At 41.3% G+C, this 19,090-nt stretch overlaps 1 protein-coding gene across 1 annotated transcript in view; it reads right to left on the bottom strand.

The window, feature by feature from the left end:
- LOC133019841 (seizure protein 6 homolog) overlaps nucleotides 1-894 on the bottom strand; it is a 95,492-nt gene extending 94,598 nt beyond the window's left edge. The window contains exon 1 of the mRNA XM_061086412.1: nucleotides 810-894. Coding sequence (XP_060942395.1) covers nucleotides 810-894 — 85 coding nt within the window. The remainder of the gene's footprint in view (nucleotides 1-809) is intronic.
- Nucleotides 895-19,090: the final 18,196 nt, after the last annotated feature.

Below are 19,090 nucleotides of genomic sequence, written 5' to 3'. Positions count from 1 at the left end.
CCCACAAGCACTCAACTGTGTCAAACAGCTTGGTCAATAATCTTCAGCAATTCCCGAGGATTAGAGTCTTATTACCGAGCACCGTCTGTCACACAGACCTCAGTGCCCAAACAAGTCATCCTCACTGAGTGTTTACTCTGCGGGTTGCAGCAGATAAATAAGAATGTCACAGGGGATCTGACCACATTAGGTTGAATATGGATTAACAAAAAAACTATGTAGCTTGGGTATCTTATTATAATTTCACCCGAGGATTTTCTTCAAGCTGCATCTGTGTCCAAATGTGTGTTTGTGAGTGTGTCTGTGTGTACGTGCACTCGGGGCAGCTCTCTGAAGAGGTGCTGTAAGTTCTGACCATTATGTAACTGACTGTTAAACACATTTTACCCAGTGGCAAAATGTGAGGATCTATAACTTCTAATTAGCCATATACTCTGTGTGCAGTGTGGAGCCACATGAACGATTTTCATTTAGCTCCTGCGTACTTCTGATTTAAAATCTGAGAAAAAAAAAGTGGTATTTCATAATGTGTGTGTGTGTGTATGGAGGAATTATTTGTGGCATGCAACTTTTGCTTTTTTTGGCAGAATTGTGGTTTCTCTTTTACACCTTGCTTATTATAAGATTTCACCACCACATTGACTTTCGATTTGTAAGCTTTTTTTTTGTTTTGTTCATACAGCCACAAACACTGAGTGGTGAAGCTGCTCTCATTTCCCAACACTTAGCTGTGTAGCTTCGCCTTCCACAGTTTAAAAGAAGGAACAATCCCCACGCAAAGTACCTCCGTGCAAACCCCAAGTTCCTACCTTGCCCGTGCGTTTTGCCCGCGGCGGAAGCCAGAACCAAAACCGCGAGCAGGGTCTTGAATTGACAGTCCTGTCGCCCACACATGTCTCCGAAAGTCGAGGTCGCTCCTCGCGTGTACAGCCGCACACCGCGTCTTTGTGTTAGAAAAAGCTGAAATACTTCCAGGGATTGAAAAGAATAAATAATACGGGAGGGGGGGCAAAAATAAGCAATGCGAGGATAGAACGGGCTGTATGAGAGACAGAGAGCCGCCCTGGTTGCCGGGGCACTTCCTCCACGACAGGCGGAGTGGAAAGAGTCGAGGATAATCAAGTGAAATGCGGAGGTCTCTTTGTAACGTGGCCGCTCAGTAAAGCGGATTCCTGGCGGTGAGAGCTGGCGGCACATGGAGAGGAGAGAGAGAGAGAGCAGCCGAGACTTCAGCACCGCGGACAGCTCCTAGCGTCAGCGCAGGGAACAGCCCCCTGCGAGTTAGTGAATGGAGAGAAAAACCTTTATTTAAACAACTACAGTCATCTGATTATCATCAAGCAAGTTTATCATCAAGCATGTTTTTTAACTGTTTCCATCCCCATGCCAGTCATTGTAGTGGTCAGATATACAGAGGAAGGGATATATTTAGGAGTGCCTGAATAGTGCTGCTAATTCATTACAAAAGAAACCAACAGACAATTTTTTCACCTCCAATTCCTTTTTTAAAAATATAATTTTTCATAAAGGAAAAAAGATGGAACATACAGCATGCAACAGAAATTCACAATCTCACCACTAACACAAATGTTTACATGAACAACAGAGAAAAAGGAATAACTGTTCAAAGTTGAATCAAAGCAATTTGAGGGGGTTATTTAAAATAAGGAAAAGAAAAAAGAGAATATTGTCTCAACCCATTTGTGGGTCGCTTGGCGGTAACACCACCATGATTGTATTCATTGTTTTTTATTAGCATCATGGTCCTCCCAGTCTCTCCCTGGCCTCAGAGGACACAATGGTGAGTGAGGAGTCTATCACATGCAATAAAGCACAGTAATCCATCAGAGGCTTTGAGATATTGTCGGTGGGAGGCAAACATGTTTTCAATATCAACATAAAAAAGACAAAACGGCAGATTGAACGATTTGTCTTCTGTACAGAAATCCAATGTTTGATCTTCAGAGTGAGCGTGATTAAAATATTTTTCATATGTGCGTGTTTGCGTCCGTTCCACCATTATCTTGCGTGACCTTTATTCACCAACCCTTATTTCAACACCCAAGGGTGTCAGGGCTGCAGCTGACTCACCTTTTTGAAAATGTTGTTTTTTTAAATCACATTCCCAGTCAACATGACAAGGCTTAAGGTGCTGGAAATAATCATGAGATGAGTCACTGGGGTCTTAGGTCAAGTCTTTTGTCTAAGTTCATTTTATGTTGCAGGGCTGCATCTCTCTGCCAGCGACAATCTGTAATGGCTGTCCAGGGCTCGAAGGACAATTGTAATGAGGAAAGTGGGATCAAGGTAAAAGCAAAACCAGTAAAACACAGTATCTGGTGACATGACAAGAAAGTAACAAACAATGACACAAATTCGAAGGAATACCTGATTATAGTCTCCCGTGTCGGCAGAGAGCCAGCACTTGAACAAGCTTCAAGGGGCCTCTGCTGTGACCTCTGACCTCCCTGCAGAGTCTAAATAAGTGAAAAGGAGATTTCTCCTAAAAAATCAATATTACATCATTGCTCTTGTAAGAGGAGTTAATCAGACCAAGGTAAATTATCAAAGAGTCTCTCAGCCAGCAAAGTCGTCTCCACAGAGGGCCGTGCTTTTCATTAATTAACAATCTCATCCTCCAGTCTGACAGAAGTGATTATTCAGAAATAACTCGTCAGATAATTTTGTATAAACATTTTTTCCCCCTTATGACATTGGAATAATCAAAAAAGTATGAGTAGATAGCATCTACCATGCTAATCATTACACCCCCTTTGTTATCTGGGTCATATTAGTGTGTTGTATCAAAGGTGGCTTAATATAGCCAGTAAACTAATTGCTATGTGCCCACATTCTCTTCATCCACTTAGTAATTTCAACAAGTGATGCACCGACTATAAAATTCCCAAACGGTCCACAGTCTACAGAGATTTCTTTGCTGGTGTGTTGCACTCGTGTCACCTGCATGGAGGACGATACATCAGGTTGACGTGCGCACACAGACAAGTCTGTTTTTTCAAGACAGAGCACACAAAAAAGAAAAACAGCATCAAAACAGAAGTAATTAGAGGATGAGAATAGAGATGGGGGAGTGAGACATGTTGAATACACTGCAATAGTATATGTAAGCACATGCTATTTCAAAACAGGACCACTCGTTCTAAAAATAAAGAAGTGGAAGCAGTGGAAATGTGCACCTGAGTTCTGCACATGCAGTACTAAACCGTAAGCCATGTGGGATTTGTTATCATCAGTCCATGGATGAATTTCTCACTTTTCTTTAGCACCTCTGGGCCTGAAACTTCCTGCCTAGGACTAAGTTTCAGGAATGTAGAATATATCATTGGAATCACACACACACACACACACACACACACACACACACACACACACACACACACACACACACACACACACACAAACACACACACAAAACACAAATGTTGATCTACTTTATTCTCTCTGTCTACTTTTCCTCTTTTTCATGTTAACTTTTTTACAGATTAGATTTGACTTTGTCTCACTTTGCCTCCCTCCGTCTCCTCTATCAATGGTTTCTAAATTTATCTCTCTGTTTCCCTCCTGCCCCCCCACATCCCCGAGCATGGGACACTCTCCTTCCATCACTCCCGTGCTCCCTCCGGCCTGACGCTGAAGAAAAAAAAAAAAAAAAAAGGGCTTTAATAGTGCAACTTTCCCTTTAGTGAAGCTCAGCGGAGCCATAAAGCAGCCCTGAGGTCTAGTTGGCAGCCAGATGGTTGCAGCCGAGCTTTCATTCTGCTAATGGGTAGGGGGGCTGAGCAGTTAATGAAAATCAGACTCTTGAAATGAAATGACCAATGTCCCAAGGTAATGAGGCACACATCAGTGGCGAGGCCGTACAAGCATTAAGGTAATCTTATATGGCAGTATTATGTAAAACATCTTATGATGACTGTTCATTAGATGGCTAAGGACTGCCAGATTATTACGTGGCGTGTCCCGGCGAAAAAACACACTCCTACTGACTCACAGCGCCATCTGATATTTAGATTGACTGGCTCGGCTAAGTGCTTCATCCGAGCAAAGGCTGTGTGCCAAATGCTATCAATGAGTCCCTGCCCACGCAGGCATTATAACCTACAAATTACAGTCCACATTACAGTCACAGACAACAACAGTATCACAGTTACAGGACTCACAAATGCATGCAGGGCTAATCAACGTGCATTACATTGGCAGTTCACAGCCGTGACCCCTTTCAGCCAACAGTTCCAATTAGAGGACTGTCCTGAAATCTGCTCACAGCTCTCTGTTATTTACCGCTGTTTGTCTTGTATCAGACTGTGTGCCGCTGTTTGATGGGAGGGAAATGGGAGAGATCAGGGGACTATTTCCTCGTGTGTTGCAACTCAATCCTTGGCTGACCGTTCCTCTTTGTTGATTTTTAGGCTTTAAGGGGATTTCTTGGGTTTAAAACTTTTTTTAAGAAAGTTTTTCCTTTTTACGGCAAATTTGCATCATTACCACAGCAGTGCGACAAACAGTTTTAATCCTCAAATTGTAGTAATCACACAGAGAAGTCTGATCATAGGGAACACAACAGCAAGTGCTATTGTGCATTTTGTCCGCTGAGGATTGTGAATCTCTAAAAGCATCGATTCCCTCCAAGAGTTTCTTTTTTATGCGATTGCTAGAACCTCTATTTTTGAAGAATAGTTTTAGTAACACAATACAGATTTTCCACAATACGTAAAATTACAGCTTCTTTGTATTTTCCCATGCATGTCAGCTGATATTGGATTTTTTCAGCATCAATATTATGTAATTAGACAACGGTGAATGTTATTTGAAGCTGCGTCAGTGTCAGGAAAAAAGAAACCTTTTGCTGGTACATTGTTTTTATGTTTTTATTTCCTTCAGAATACAGGTCCTTACAAAAATGCATAAACTTAGCTTTTTCTATATGAATGTAATCCTTTATTTTCAAGGCCTAAACATAATATATACTCACATTCAAGCTTCATCATGGCCTTTGCAAATTCAAGGACGCAGTTTCTCTATAAAACATATATTTTCATCTTAATCGCCCATGCTAAGCATTCATAGTTCAGTGCAGCTTGTGGTTTTGTATTGAACTCCCCCTCGGGGACCTTCTCCACCCCCCCCTTTTTTAGTTTTGCACTTCCTCCTGCTAGAGCCCAGTTAATTGCGAGCTCCTCATTAACATAGGAAAAGAGCTCCCTCTGAGCAAGTCATCTGTGCCGTCGACGGTTTTTCAAAGCTTTCTGTACAAATCCATTTTCTACAGGAGAAAAGGAAGGATGGGGGGGTGGGGGTTTCAACGAGCTCCGCCTGACCTCTGACTTTAAAAATTATGAATTTCACAAACTGCTCCATGGATGTGAAACAGTTGGGTACAATAGCAATGGGAGGAAACGTTTCTCTCAGCTGCGTCCGTTTTCCTGGTTTCCACAGAAAACGACATGTCTGCGCCTGTTCTCGTTCACTCTGCCCTGACCGCAGTTCCAACGGTGGGAAAAGAGTGGATTTGACCCCCAAAGACTGAGCATCATCTGTTAACCCCCCAGATCATTGACTCTATCTGACAGCCAGGCAGGAGCATCGTCTGCCCAGTCATGCGGGGGGGGGCCCTGCCAATAGATTCTGTGGACTATGGTAATGAGCCTGAAAGGATTCCCAAGCTCAGCGCTGTCACTTTGACGACTCCAAAATTAACACTGGACTGGAAATTCTCAACACCTGCTGTAATAACATTCATGATAGACGTAATATGTCTTCGGTAATGCAGGTACAAGAGAATTAATGTAACCTCTCTTGTCAAGTGTAATCATAATCACGGTGGCACGGATGTGGCGCGATGAATGTTTTGAAAGGTAGAAGTGAGAAATTATGAGAAACTCGGCAGAGACAAGTAGTTTCCTGCAGGGTCTCTGCTGGTAGAGCTTTAAACATTTGATAGAACACTTTTTAAAATACACGTTGGAAATATTGATGTATACATCAGTTTGTTTGTATGGATGTGTATGTATATATTTATGTGTTTATTTTTTTCTTCCAACATTTTGTCAATGTTTTACTATTATATCATATTATCTTTTCAGGTTCCATCCGTCCTTCGGTCTGTTACATTATTGTGGAAGCACTATTTTAAAAAACAGCTTTTCAAAGTTGGCACAAACATTCAATTGGACTCAAGGATTCACTGATTTGATTTTGGTAGCCAAAGTTCACGGTGGCCTTTCAAAGTATGTTTATGATTTTCTCGGATGTGACTAGCTGGAGGGAATGTCTTCAAATCTGCCACAAACCCTCACTTGGACTCAAAGATGACTGGATGTTGGTGGTCAAAGGTCACTGTGACCTCTCGAAACAAACGCTTTTGCCTCAGGAAAACCTCAACTGAATTATTTCACATTTTGCCCACATGTTCATTCGAACTCACTGATTAACTGATTACATTTTGGTGGTGAAAGGTCAAGGTCATGGTGACTCACAAAACATGTTTTGGATCAGTTGTCCATCGGCCTCAAAGATGAACAGATATACGATTTTAGAGGTCAAAGGTGTAAAGGTCACTGTGACTTTATATCAATCAGGAAAAACATGTATGTAGATCGAAACTCCAATGTTTGGCAGAGACATACAACCGCAGTATTTCAAGTTTTCTTTCTTCACTTTTCTATGTTGAACATTTGTAAAGAATTTGTCTTTTGTGAGAAAAATACAACTAATTATAACAAATTTGTAGTTTTCTGCACATATATTAGCACACTCACACATTAGCCTAAAACATGCATTTGCACAGTAACACATGCTCAAAGACAAACAGCAGCTACACACCTTGCCAGGTAAAATGACAGTGACACACATGAGCCTTGATTCAAAGCTCAAAAATGACCAGTCTCTCTGCCACTGTAACACAAACCTTTCAAGGGGCGTGTGACATGTCGTCCCGTACTTTTTACATGCACATCTCTGTTCAGCCTCCTCCTCCTACTCCTCTCACTCCGCACCCCTCCCTCTCCTTGACCTTCTCTTTTCATTAGTCAGAGTGTGTCTCATGCCTCTGAGCATGCTGATAGTGCACCGCTCCAAGGCCGCATTTATCAAGATGATAAAGCACTCGCAGACAACAGCCAAGTATCTCAAGGCTAGTGGCCGCGCTACCTGACAAGTGACAACAAGTCACACAAACAGCCCCACCTCCCGTCCTCCAATCCCCCCCCCACCGGAGTCGCCCATATACCATGCCTAGTTGGTCACAGGTTGCCGCCTTATGTCACACGAGCCCCTAATGAGAAGTTAAGTGAGGATAAAGGCGGGTGACTGCACAAGACAACAGATCTGCCCCCCACCTACACATTTACATGCTTTCCAGACACACACACACACACACACACACACAAACACACACACACACACACACACACTCACGGCACACACATGTCCGTTGGGATGTGTGTTTTGGTTTAGTGACATCCTGTTAAACCATGCAGGCCTTGAGTCACATAAATGAAAGCCTCTGCCACTTTTGCTTCACCTTTCATCTTCGCCACCCGCTCGCCTCACCTTCTTCAATTCACTGGCTGTTTTCCACTTTCAGCCATAAAAGCCCCGTCTGCCAGAAGAGAGAGAACGAGAGGGAGAGAGAGAGAGAGAGAGAGGGAGGGAGGGCCGGTGTCTCCAGCCTGCAATCATTGTTCAGCTCTCACGAACTTGACAGCTTCGATGATGGGAAAGTTGTGTCATTCTCGGCAAAAGGGTATTAGCAATTTCTCTAATGGAAGGTGGTGGGTGAATTTTGACAATCAGGTTTTTGTCTCTCCTTTTTTGTAACCATTTAATTTCATTTGGATGTCATTATTATATTAAGACAACTATTTAATTAAAAATGAGATTTTTATATATATATATATGTGTGTGTTTTTTATAAGAAGTCATTGTTACTGAAAAGGCTCCAAAGGCAGTTTTACTTTATTGCAACAGACTTGATTTCTTTTGTTCCTTCCAGCTAAACTGTGCTTTTCGCTCCCGTTTTCTCTCCTCTGCTCTCTTTTGCTTTTTCTTTCTTATACACACACCCACGCACACAGACACACACACAGAATTTAATTATACACATGTATATGTCAGAATATTAATAAACAAAGACGTGTTGATTATCTGTGACATTGGAAACCAGTAGTTGCAATACTGCTACAATAAAACTATGACACAAAGCAGGACGTTTTTTTTCTTCAAACAATCCATTTTAAATGATTGTAATGCAACTATCGACATTAACTATATGTCAAAGGTAACTGCTAGAGATTGTAATCATTGACAAATGATTTGTTGTGAGATGATTCATCTCCTCCAGTATCTTCTTGTACTGGCGCACGATGCTGAGGGTGGTGATGATGGTTGTACAGATGTAATACAGCGTGTATCTGATGTGTTTCTGAAGAACTAAATGTCAAGGAGGATGGGCAATCATTCTGTTACCTTTTGTCATTCTCCAGAAGACGACGGGTCCTCTTGAAAAAGTGCAGCGGTTTGACTTACACATAATTGTATTTGTTGGGACATGGTTTTTGTGCAAAAAGGCAGGCCTCTCTTTCAGGCCTGTATTGGAAGTCAAAACCTGAGAGCACATGGCCTTTGTCTTGAAAAAGCCACAAGCCGCATGGGCTGGAGAATACTCAATCTCCCAGAGTGCAACGTGTTCTCTTTGTCCTGAGAAGGTCAAATAACTCAAACTCCCAGGAGGCCACAGGTCCTCTTTGTTTCAGCATCTTCACACATAGGTGCGACTTTCTACCAGGTCAACTCCAATTGGTCACTCTGGTCCCATGACCTGGGGGCAATCAGCCCTATAAAAGACCAAGGCTCCCCCAAAGTCTTCCTCTTTTTCTCCAATCCCTCCGAGGGCGGAGGGCTGCTCCTCTCTTTCCATCGAACCCCACTGAGGACAACACACAGCCAGCCGTCTCTCCTGCAACTCCGAGGGAGGGGGGTCCACTCTCTTCCACAACTCTTCCAAAGGGGAAAGCTGCTGGCCTTTCCTCCTGCATCGGCGAGTGGAGAAACCTGATTTCTCCAGCTCAAATCTTCTCTATACAACAACCGGAGGTCAAAGGTCGAGCTTCCAGCTCATCTTCTCAAGAAAACCTCCACGCATCTCAAGCTTCTTTTAAACTCCTTGCAGCGACTCGGTGTCCTGCAGGTAAGAACTACAGATTCAATAAGCAACTGAACTGCACAGCTCAACAGAACCGCGGAAGCAGAGACCACACGAACCAGAGACTTCAAAAGCCAGAACTGCTACCCGAACTGCACAGCAACTTTCTCCCTGTCCTTGGACGGGTAACATTATCTGGGCTTAATAATTTTACTAGGCTAAGCAAGACTGTTTAATTGATTCTGTGTGGTGTTTATAAGTTTGATATATGTGGGGGTATTGTGTTACAAGTTAAATCAAGGTTAATGTGAGTTGGGCTCTACAAAGACCCTGCCATTTTCTGATTAGCATTCTCACAGACCCCGCATATCTCTTCACCTACTTAGCTAGGTCCCCCGACCAGAAGGAGGGGGGGGCCCTGCTAGCTTAGAGATCTTAAAAGATCACAGGAAGGTGTGACTCTCTTTGTTAGCCACCAGAGAGACCCTCACACACACACACACACACACACACACACACACCCACGCACACACAAATCTTTATTAGTTAGTATATTGTTTAGTAATTGGTGTTTTATACTTATTATGTTTATAATAAATGCTTTCTTTTAACCTTGTCCTGTCATTAATGTTGCATAAGTGAAGTTTGCCAACCTCTACACTGTCAAGAACTCTATAAACCTTAACTGTTCATTATATAGTCTTTAATAGTAAATATTAAGATTTCTAATTGAACTAGATCTAAATGAGACTGATCTTAATCAATAAATTGGCTATCTTTTCCCTTCTATGAAGGGTGGTGCCCCGCGAGAACTTAGTCAAACTAAAGTTATGATTTAATATTAATATTTTATATATTAATGTTTTATTTTTCTATTTTTGATAACCAAATTTATTGAACGCCTAAAGGCACACTAGCTTATGGTATCATTCCTAACCATTATTGCACAACATATTATTATTATTATTGATCATGACCACATTCTGAAACTGATACACCATTTAAACGGCACATTTTCTCTCGACGGATTCATTTTTAGCAAAGCTCTGTTCAAGGTAATGTAAGGTTCTTGTATTGCAGATTGTTCAGTGTATTGTTAACAGTTCTAGACCAGAGCTCAATGGTTAAAGCCAAATGCTAAATAACAGTCACTACAAATGGTAATTATATTTCGAACACTCCGCAAACACAGAGTGGTATTTTCAGTGTATCGAATGTCTAAATTCACGTTTGCACTGCTGCTCCCATACACACACATGCACTGCGTTGCTCTACCATAGCTTTTTTCTTTCCTCACCAGGTTGTGTCTCTATTCCAGATCCCCTCTCTCTCATTCTCCAGATGCTTAACTCTCACCTTTGTCAGTCCTACTGCATGTGAGGTGTCAGCAGAGGCTACAGCACCTCTCACAAACGCATCCAAAGCAATAGCTCAGGGTCGGTGACCACTGTCGTGTTGTCTCTTCAGTTTTAAGCTTCAATAAAGGTACGTATTTCAGATGTATGGTCGGTAACGCTGTATTCTTCACAACTCTGACCCTTACAGTTAGTTTTCTCTGTGACATTTCAGCAGAAAGTATATCATATGGTACTGTGGTGTGTTATTGGATTCCAAATTTCCTTTACTGTGTGAGGACGTGGATTCTTCATTAGACTGTATCAGTAAACAGAACCATGATCCGAATCCTTCTTTATGTATCTATATCTTCTCTTCTTTTTCTTGACCTCCCTTTTTAAAAACAGTTGGCCCCCATAATGCCATCTGGCTCCTTTCTTGTACTGTAATCATGACTTTGCCATGATGGTAAGATTCAGAACGTGACTGTGTAAATTATTGAATAAATTCAGGTTTTAAAATTGAAATTCAGAAAATGTTTGGATTGTAAATACTTAAAATCGTCTCCTTCCGAAATTGAGAGGAACTCCATTGACAATAATGTAAAGGATGTGGTTGGATGCTAGCAGAAGCTATTGTAGTTGTTGAAAAGAAAAGCAAAACAGCATGGATGAGTAAAAATAACCTTATGGAAAGAAAAAGAAAAGCTGTTATTCTATTCAAAGTTATGCTCATGGTGCCGGGCTGAGGCCATGACCTGGTGCGGATTGACCTTGACCTCTCTGAGCGGCTTCAGCTGCAGAGCGATGAGAGCGGTTTGCCCAGGAAAAGCTTTTAACAGCAGAGAGGAGCAGATATCGATATTTGCTGTTACCTGCTTTCTGAATGCTCTAAAAGACAAACGAGAGAAAGCCTGTTTTTCTCTCTATTGTTTCCTATAATCAGTTATAATCAGTTGCCGAGGTTGAGGCACAGCAGGAGCGCTTTAGTGATTTTTGCTCAAGGATTCTTCAACATGTGGGAGCAAGGGATCGAATGACTGACCCCAGTGATTAATGGTCAACCCACTTTTCCTATGATCTACAGTGGTAGAGAGGTGGTCTTTCTGACTCTAACGAACCAGTATCACTTAATGACTCGTCATAGATCAACAGGTTACAATATGATCCGGTAAGCATATATAAATGCTCGAGGTGCTCTTGCTTAGGCTTAAAATATATTTGAAACAGCATTATTTATGAAATGTGCTTTTAGTAGCAGTATAAATGTATCAGCTATGTTGGGTCATGTTATCTACTGAGCTCACTGCTGTTACTAATGGACCCGTCCGCTCGGCCATATTTGTGCTCAACAACACTGCATCTATTCCACCCCTGAAAATCACAAAAGCTGAGCCATGTAACAGATTCCGAACAAAGGATGATGAATTCACATATATTTTGATACACTTCCACGTATTTCAATAGGAAAAGAAAGATGTTCTGTATAGTTTTTGAAATGGAAGAAGTCTGGCAGAAAGCAGGAAGGCACAATTGTAATAAATTACATTTGCTATGAAAAAGCCATTCAATATGTTTCTCATGTACCAGCTCATTACTAGTTTGACAAATACTCACGGAGCAAAATATAAAAGAAATCTAAAAACATATAGCATATTCAGTATAAACAGACTGCGTAGGTATAGGCAGTTTGAATCCAGGGTGCAAATGGTCAATGCCACCTCCAACAATAATAACAGCTGTATAAAGAGGCATTTATTGAATATTTTTTTATATATATACATGAATGGCTACTGCAGAGACAATGTCAACCACAAAACTATAAAAAATAAATGTTTAGTATAGAATCTTAGTGTGCAGCAGCCAGCGACACAGATCACATACAACAAGGATCTCACAGATTTCCACTCTTTCAACTCTGATGATAAATAAATGATAAAGGTGCTGATTAAACATGTATCCTATATGTCAAAGAATTGTGCCAACCCCTGTCTGATAACCAGTGGGGAATAAAAAGAAATTCAATAAAGAGTGGGACAGTGGCATTCTGAGAGCTCGGCACTGGGCGGCTACACGAGGAGCAGCCAGGAGCTGAGGAGTGAGAGGGATGCAGCAAAAGGCAGGTGGAATAAAGTGACCTGGGGGGGGCGCAGAAGGGGGTGATAATAAGGAATCCATGTGACTGACTCGGAGTGATGGGCTTACCTGGCTATGAATATTTCAGACAGCAGTGAGGTGTGTTATTACAGCTCAGTGGGGGCACTCACAACATGGGGCAAGACATGTGTCATCCTGAGATAGGACCGAGCACAAACACACACACACACACACACACACACACACACACACACACACACACACACACACACACACACACACACACACACACACACTCACAAACAAAACAATTTTTTCCACCATTCAGAAAAGACACATTTCAAATTGCTCATCCACGGTGAATAGCTGAGTGGCAGAATGTTTTAATCAAGGAGCTAACAACAGTATCTTCCACTGACATGCTCCCCTGAATCGATACACCAACTAATCAATAAACAGGGAAAGTTTTACACACGATCGGAGACCCGGCTCTCTGTTGAGTAGAGAGAGCGAAATAAATTCAAGTGCAGCAGTTTACTTGAGCTGGAACAGTCCCACATGCCATGAAGACAGTTAAATAAATATTCCGTTTACATGGACATGGCCGCACTGGGGTCTGCGAGCCGGTCCGGTAAAGCAGCTTTACTCAGCAAGCGAACAATTCAGAGCCTCTGGCCATCCTCATATATTCCCCTCCATTATTTCACCAGCCGCCCGCCGCCTCTAAAACCAGCAGCTCTTTTTACAAAACAGTGTCTGGAGACAAGACGGTCATGGAGCGCTGTGATGGGGAGGCATGTGTTGGTTTCTACTGCCCTGAAAACAGCAGAGAAATGCACTTTAAATGTATGAAGAATGGTGGGAGTATTCACTTCAAATGCCTTCAGCGTACAGTAAATATATACAGCACATGGACATGGAGAGAACTCATGGGCAATGATGGTATCAGCTATATGCGATTTATAGCCCTACATGGCTTTGGTTTTCTCATCTTGGCTTTTTCCTTACACGTGTTTGCTTTACTCTAATTCAAAGCAGCAAACTCAATAAATCCATATTAGAAATCGTGCAGATTTACTATGGAAACTGTCAGCAAGTATTTCCTCAGTCTAGTTAATGTGGTGTTCCATTGGAAGCTCTATCTTACAGCAATTACAGTATTTTAGACATTCCCAAAAAAATTAAAAATCCAGATGGTGGCTCCCAATACTTTCCAACACCTGAGACGCCGACAAAGCCCCGAGCGGGGAACAGCGGGTCTCATGCATTATACATTAGCCCTTAGTTATTCATCAGAAAGGACGCATATTAACCTGTGAGCAACCTCGAGCGCGCCATTAATATTCAGCAGAAAGCAGAGTATGAACAGGTCCAAAAATAAACAGTGTGGCTTGTATGCGGGTGGGACAGGTAATTAAGACGTGGGGTCCTTCAGCCCCCACACAGGAAATCACAAAATAAACCTGTTCTTTCCTCACACTGAATTTAAAGCCAGGCTAGAAACTATTAATTCAGATGGTAGTCACAAAATTATAGATTTGTACTCTCCAATCCGGAGTCTGCTTGAGTATTAATTGCGTTTTTTAGTTGTACTACATCCTGTAAACAGTAGCTGAAAAGTGTTATTGTCAGACCTTCAACAGGCTGAACCATTATATTTCAAAGCAATTTTGAAAACTTTACAATTTCTATAATTTTCAGTTATTGACAGTCATTCATAGACTTTCAAAGAAAAAAAACGATAACTTAGTTGTTGACATGTTATAGAAGTCGATAAAACGCTAAAGTGAATTTTTAGAAAAAATGTTATTAATTAATTTTAAATAATTAATGTAAAATCATGCAAGTTGGGTAATCTGTTAATGTACTTTTTATGTTTATGTATGCATATAACCAAGTACCATCATCATTAGCATATCGCATTAGTAGAGTTCCTAGCTCTGTGGGGGCCAACAGCCCCCTGATGAAACCAAGTTCTTATCTGCACCAAATTGCACAATCTCATATTAATCTATCTAAATATATCTGCACAGAAATTTAATGGGTTCTTTCCTGGCCCATACAGCATCCTTCCACCACGTTTTGTGGTTTTCTGTCTTGTAGTTTTTTCATAATCTTGCTTACAGACAAACTGACAGACTTACAGACATAACCTTGGTGAGTAAATGTTTATGTAGAAACCACAATCCTCTACTCTTCTTCTGAAGCTGATGCATGCAGCTTGAATAGTATTTGTTGAGGGATGAAAGGGAGATAATGGAGAGAGTGGTCTCTCTCAATCAATCAAACAAATTAAGTATCCTTTCTCTAAAACTGCATTTTTTTAAATGTATAATACACATGTGTGAGGTCAGCCCTGTTACATATACACATGAAGCAATGCTACTAAGATGGTTAATCCCTATCAGCTCAAACCAATATTGCCCAAAGAGGTTACAGAAACATTTATGTCTGGAAAGTCTATAAAGTCAATATTTCACTCAGTGAATTTAATTATTCACTGGATTCCAGGCAGATAAAAATGATGGTGAGAAGCCTGCCAGTGCACCAGAGCTGCAGAGAGTTAATGAATCTCACCTGTCTTGTAGAAATACAATTCTACGGCTGAATCCGCTAGCTCCTGAATTAACATGATTCACTTTCTACCACGCTGGCAGGCACACGAGCCGCCGGTGAGGTGGAGACTGGGGAGAGAGGAAGGTGCCGTCTTCGCTGCCATGAATAGCACCTGTAAAATGGCCGAGCAGGTGTAAAATCAACCCGTGTGGAGAGTCCTCGCAGAGCAAATTTTTACACCTGCCAGAATGTAATTTTGGTCGAGCAGCAGGATGCCTTCCACTTTATACACAAATCATGCTGGCTTTGTGTGTCTGTGTGTGTGTGAGTGTGTGTGCTTATTTTAAAGTTTAGAAAAAAAGGCAGCAAGATGAGACGCCCTCCCAACCATCTCCTTCCATTCTCGACTTGGCATGTGCAGCCTGACTCTGAACTTATTAAGAGGGGTCCCGCTTGGCAGAGTTAAAACACAACAATCTAACATCACTGTTCCAACTATATGTTCTTTGGAAATCATGTTTTGCATCAGAACTTCCCTTACAACCCAGAACAGAAGCAGGGGGTCGGGTTCATCTGTATAAACGGAGACCTTTGGACAGTGAGGAGGAGTGGAAGCAGACAGAATCCCCACAGATGAACAGGATTAAAAAAGATAATGGTATGTGAAATAAAATATAAAAGTTATAATTTCACAGCTGGCTGACTTTTAAAGGAATTGAAAATACGGCTCTCCTTCACAGAAAAATGTCTCTTAAAAAAACCTCAGTGACGGTATCGTTATAAAGTTGGAGGGCTATTTAAAGAACCGCACCAAGACTTCTGTACAAATGTTTTGTTATCACATACGTGGGCTGCCTCTACCTTTAATTGGCATTGACTGGTTTGTAGACGGCTGGTGTCTAAAATCAACATGCTGTCAATTCAGCATTCAATGGATTTGCATAATGTTTTTTAATAAAGTGCCTCAAAAAAGTTGTATTTCTGATTTAAATGGAGAAAATTAATAGATTTTGTAATATCATTATGGTATTACAACCAACAAAATGAACTTCCTCATCGTTCAGATATTGTGCAAAAAATTTAACCATGTATGGTTTGATCCAGACCATCTCTTGTGCTCAGAAAAAATGTTAATCTCTTGAACCAGATGCATCTTTCACCTGGAGTGGACTAAACCAAAAAGTCTGAAAGAATGGACCAAACTAACTTGGTGTGAAAGCTCCCTAAGAGTCATGTTAAAGAGGATGAACGCAGGTGCAGCAGTGCTTTGAGGTAAAAATATCTTGCTAGTATTTGCTTATAAACACTGAACATGAATTACAGCTGGGGAGGATGGGAATGTCATTAGAAACACAGGTTAAGTGAAGTATATCATGTATATCAAAGGACAAGGTGGTGGATTGACTATTACTCTTCAAAATAGTAAGCTGACCTTTATTTGTAAAATTGAATTCCCTCTTTAAACAAATCATCATGACAATAGTCTAAATTATTTTTAATGATTGTCACTGTTTATACATGTGTCACACTTAGATCTGCGGGTTCAGTAGATGTTCTTTGTCAGAGCAAATGCAATTGTCAGACTCCGGTTGCTGCGGGCAACTCAAATGTCAACCTTTTGCATGTAGCTCATGTCAAACAGAAATAGGAAGGGCTGACTTAAAGTAAGAAAGAAGTATGAAGGTGTGTGTGCACAATAAAATACTGTGTCAAGTAAAGACAAAACTGACAAACTCCATGTCAGCAGCATCTTGAGGGAGGAGGAATTGTCAAACAGCAAAGGTTGGATGCCATAACAACAGCAGTCTGCAGCCTCAGCGGTGATATTGATTTATGATTCATGTACTTAACTAGATCTCTAAACAGACACGGCAATATCTTTAGATTTAAATGGAGTGATGGTGTTGTACAGAGAGCAGCATCTCTGCATCGAGAGCGGCATGTGTTGAATGGGTCCCTCTCTTCGCTGTTGCCAAGGGAGCTGCAGTAGACATACATGAATAATCTGCAAGAGCCGTGAGCTGGACTTTATCCCCGAGCAGTGCCACCAGCTCTGGGCAAAGTTGGAGGTGAGGCTAATGCCACTGAAATGTACTTGAGCAGTGGAGCAAAAGAAGCTGTGGCTCCCCCGGATCAAACTTTAGCTCCGACTAAATACACCTTCACTTTGGCTATTTTCTATTTTCTGTTTCTTTTCACTGCTCAGTCAGGACTGATATGATTAAAAAACAGGTTTAAAAACATTCTTGTGATTTGAAAATTATCCTTAAGGTGTATTTAATCCTTCAATTATTTCCGCATTTGGCACTGATCCTGATTTCACTCTTAGTAAAAGGAGAAGGATTTCAAAATGTTCATAATTCAAGGATAGATTCCCTCACATACTTTTGGATTAGTGGGTAATATTTTAGTATTCAGCTCCTGTCATTGCCTTCTAATATTTGAAGAGGTTAGAGGAAATGGTCAAATCTGCAAACTGCTCAGAGGATTTCAGGTGAGCAGTTTATTTTAAGCTGAAAAAGTGGAAGAAAAAAAACACTGCAGTCGCAAAGTTGCAGATCCCCAGGGGGAGAGTTGAATGACCTGCCAAATCTAATTTCTCAGAGTGTGTATTTACCAGAGTTGCTATAGCGGGGGGAAAATGTATTGTGTCAGCGCCTGGCAGTTCTCTATGTTATGAAAGTTCAGTGACCCATTATTTAGTGGTGTGGTATGCACTGCAGTGCATGGCAGTGAAAGTAAGAATCATATGATGGCAGACTGAGAAATTACACATTTGCTATGGTGCACGCCGGCCGCTCCGCCACAATGGAGGCTAATGCTTTAAAAAGAATTTTAGGTGGACTATTGTGCAGTTTATGGATTTGTTTTTTCTGACTGAGCGTTCCCATTACCCCTTGGTCTTAAAAAATTACATATAATTGTTCTGCAGGAAAAGATATTAGACCCAGATTGAAAAATGTAAGTACACAATGACAAATATAGCTAAGCGTTCTCTGAATGAATGAGGTATTAACCATAATTATGAGCATTTAAATATACTTTTAAATAATAATTGGGGGCACTGATCACTGTCAGCAATCTCTTAGCAGGTTCAGGCAGAAATAAAGGTTCACAAAAGATGTAATGAAGAATGCTGTAGATCTTTAATATATATATATATTGTTGCATTGCTCTTTTACTTAATAGGTTTATTTATCGTGTAAACACATTCTGCAAAACACTGATCTATGCACTACACTTATTCTGCTTAACTTAACACTGTATCACTCACCGACCTAATTCAAAGGCAGTGAATCCCTGGTCCACTGAGGAGTGCAGAAGGCTGCTGGAACAAAGCCGGGAGAATCTGATTTCCGTCCCCCGGACAATGAGGCCCATCACTCAGCAGCTCCTGTGTAGAACCCATGGATCATATTTACACCCGGACAGCCAATCTTGGCTCCAGGGACGAGCGGCAAAGCACAGGAAGCGGAGGTCACTTGACCAAACACAACCCATGCGGCCCTGTGGGGAGAATGCAACAGCTATACATCATGCCAGAGGCCATCCATCAACCGGCGTCGCTCGATTTGAGGCAGCCTCTCTGAGATTCGCAGCCGCCTCTAGACCTTGAGGGACTGGCTGTGGTGACAGAGCCTACACACTATATACCTCTCACAGGCCGTACTCTTAATACACAGGTCAAAAATATCTGGAGGTAAACTGTCACCACACACGTTTAATTGAGATGGTTGTTGTTCATGTTATTCTGAGGTCATGGAAAGATGGTAAAAACCGAAAAATATGACCTAAACTTTTAAATTAAACTTGCATAAATGCATAATACATTTTTCTACCCACATTGGAAACTATCTGGTTGAGAAATAACATTGTATAAATAGTGACTGTAGCAGTGAACCAATCAGGAAGAATCTGGCCGGGGTTCCAAAAATAGTAT

This window comes from Limanda limanda, chromosome 14 (genome assembly GCF_963576545.1).
Source record: "Limanda limanda chromosome 14, fLimLim1.1, whole genome shotgun sequence".
NCBI classification, from domain to species: Eukaryota; Metazoa; Chordata; class Actinopteri; order Pleuronectiformes; family Pleuronectidae; genus Limanda; species Limanda limanda.
This window is presented reverse-complemented; position numbering and strand designations above follow the sequence as displayed.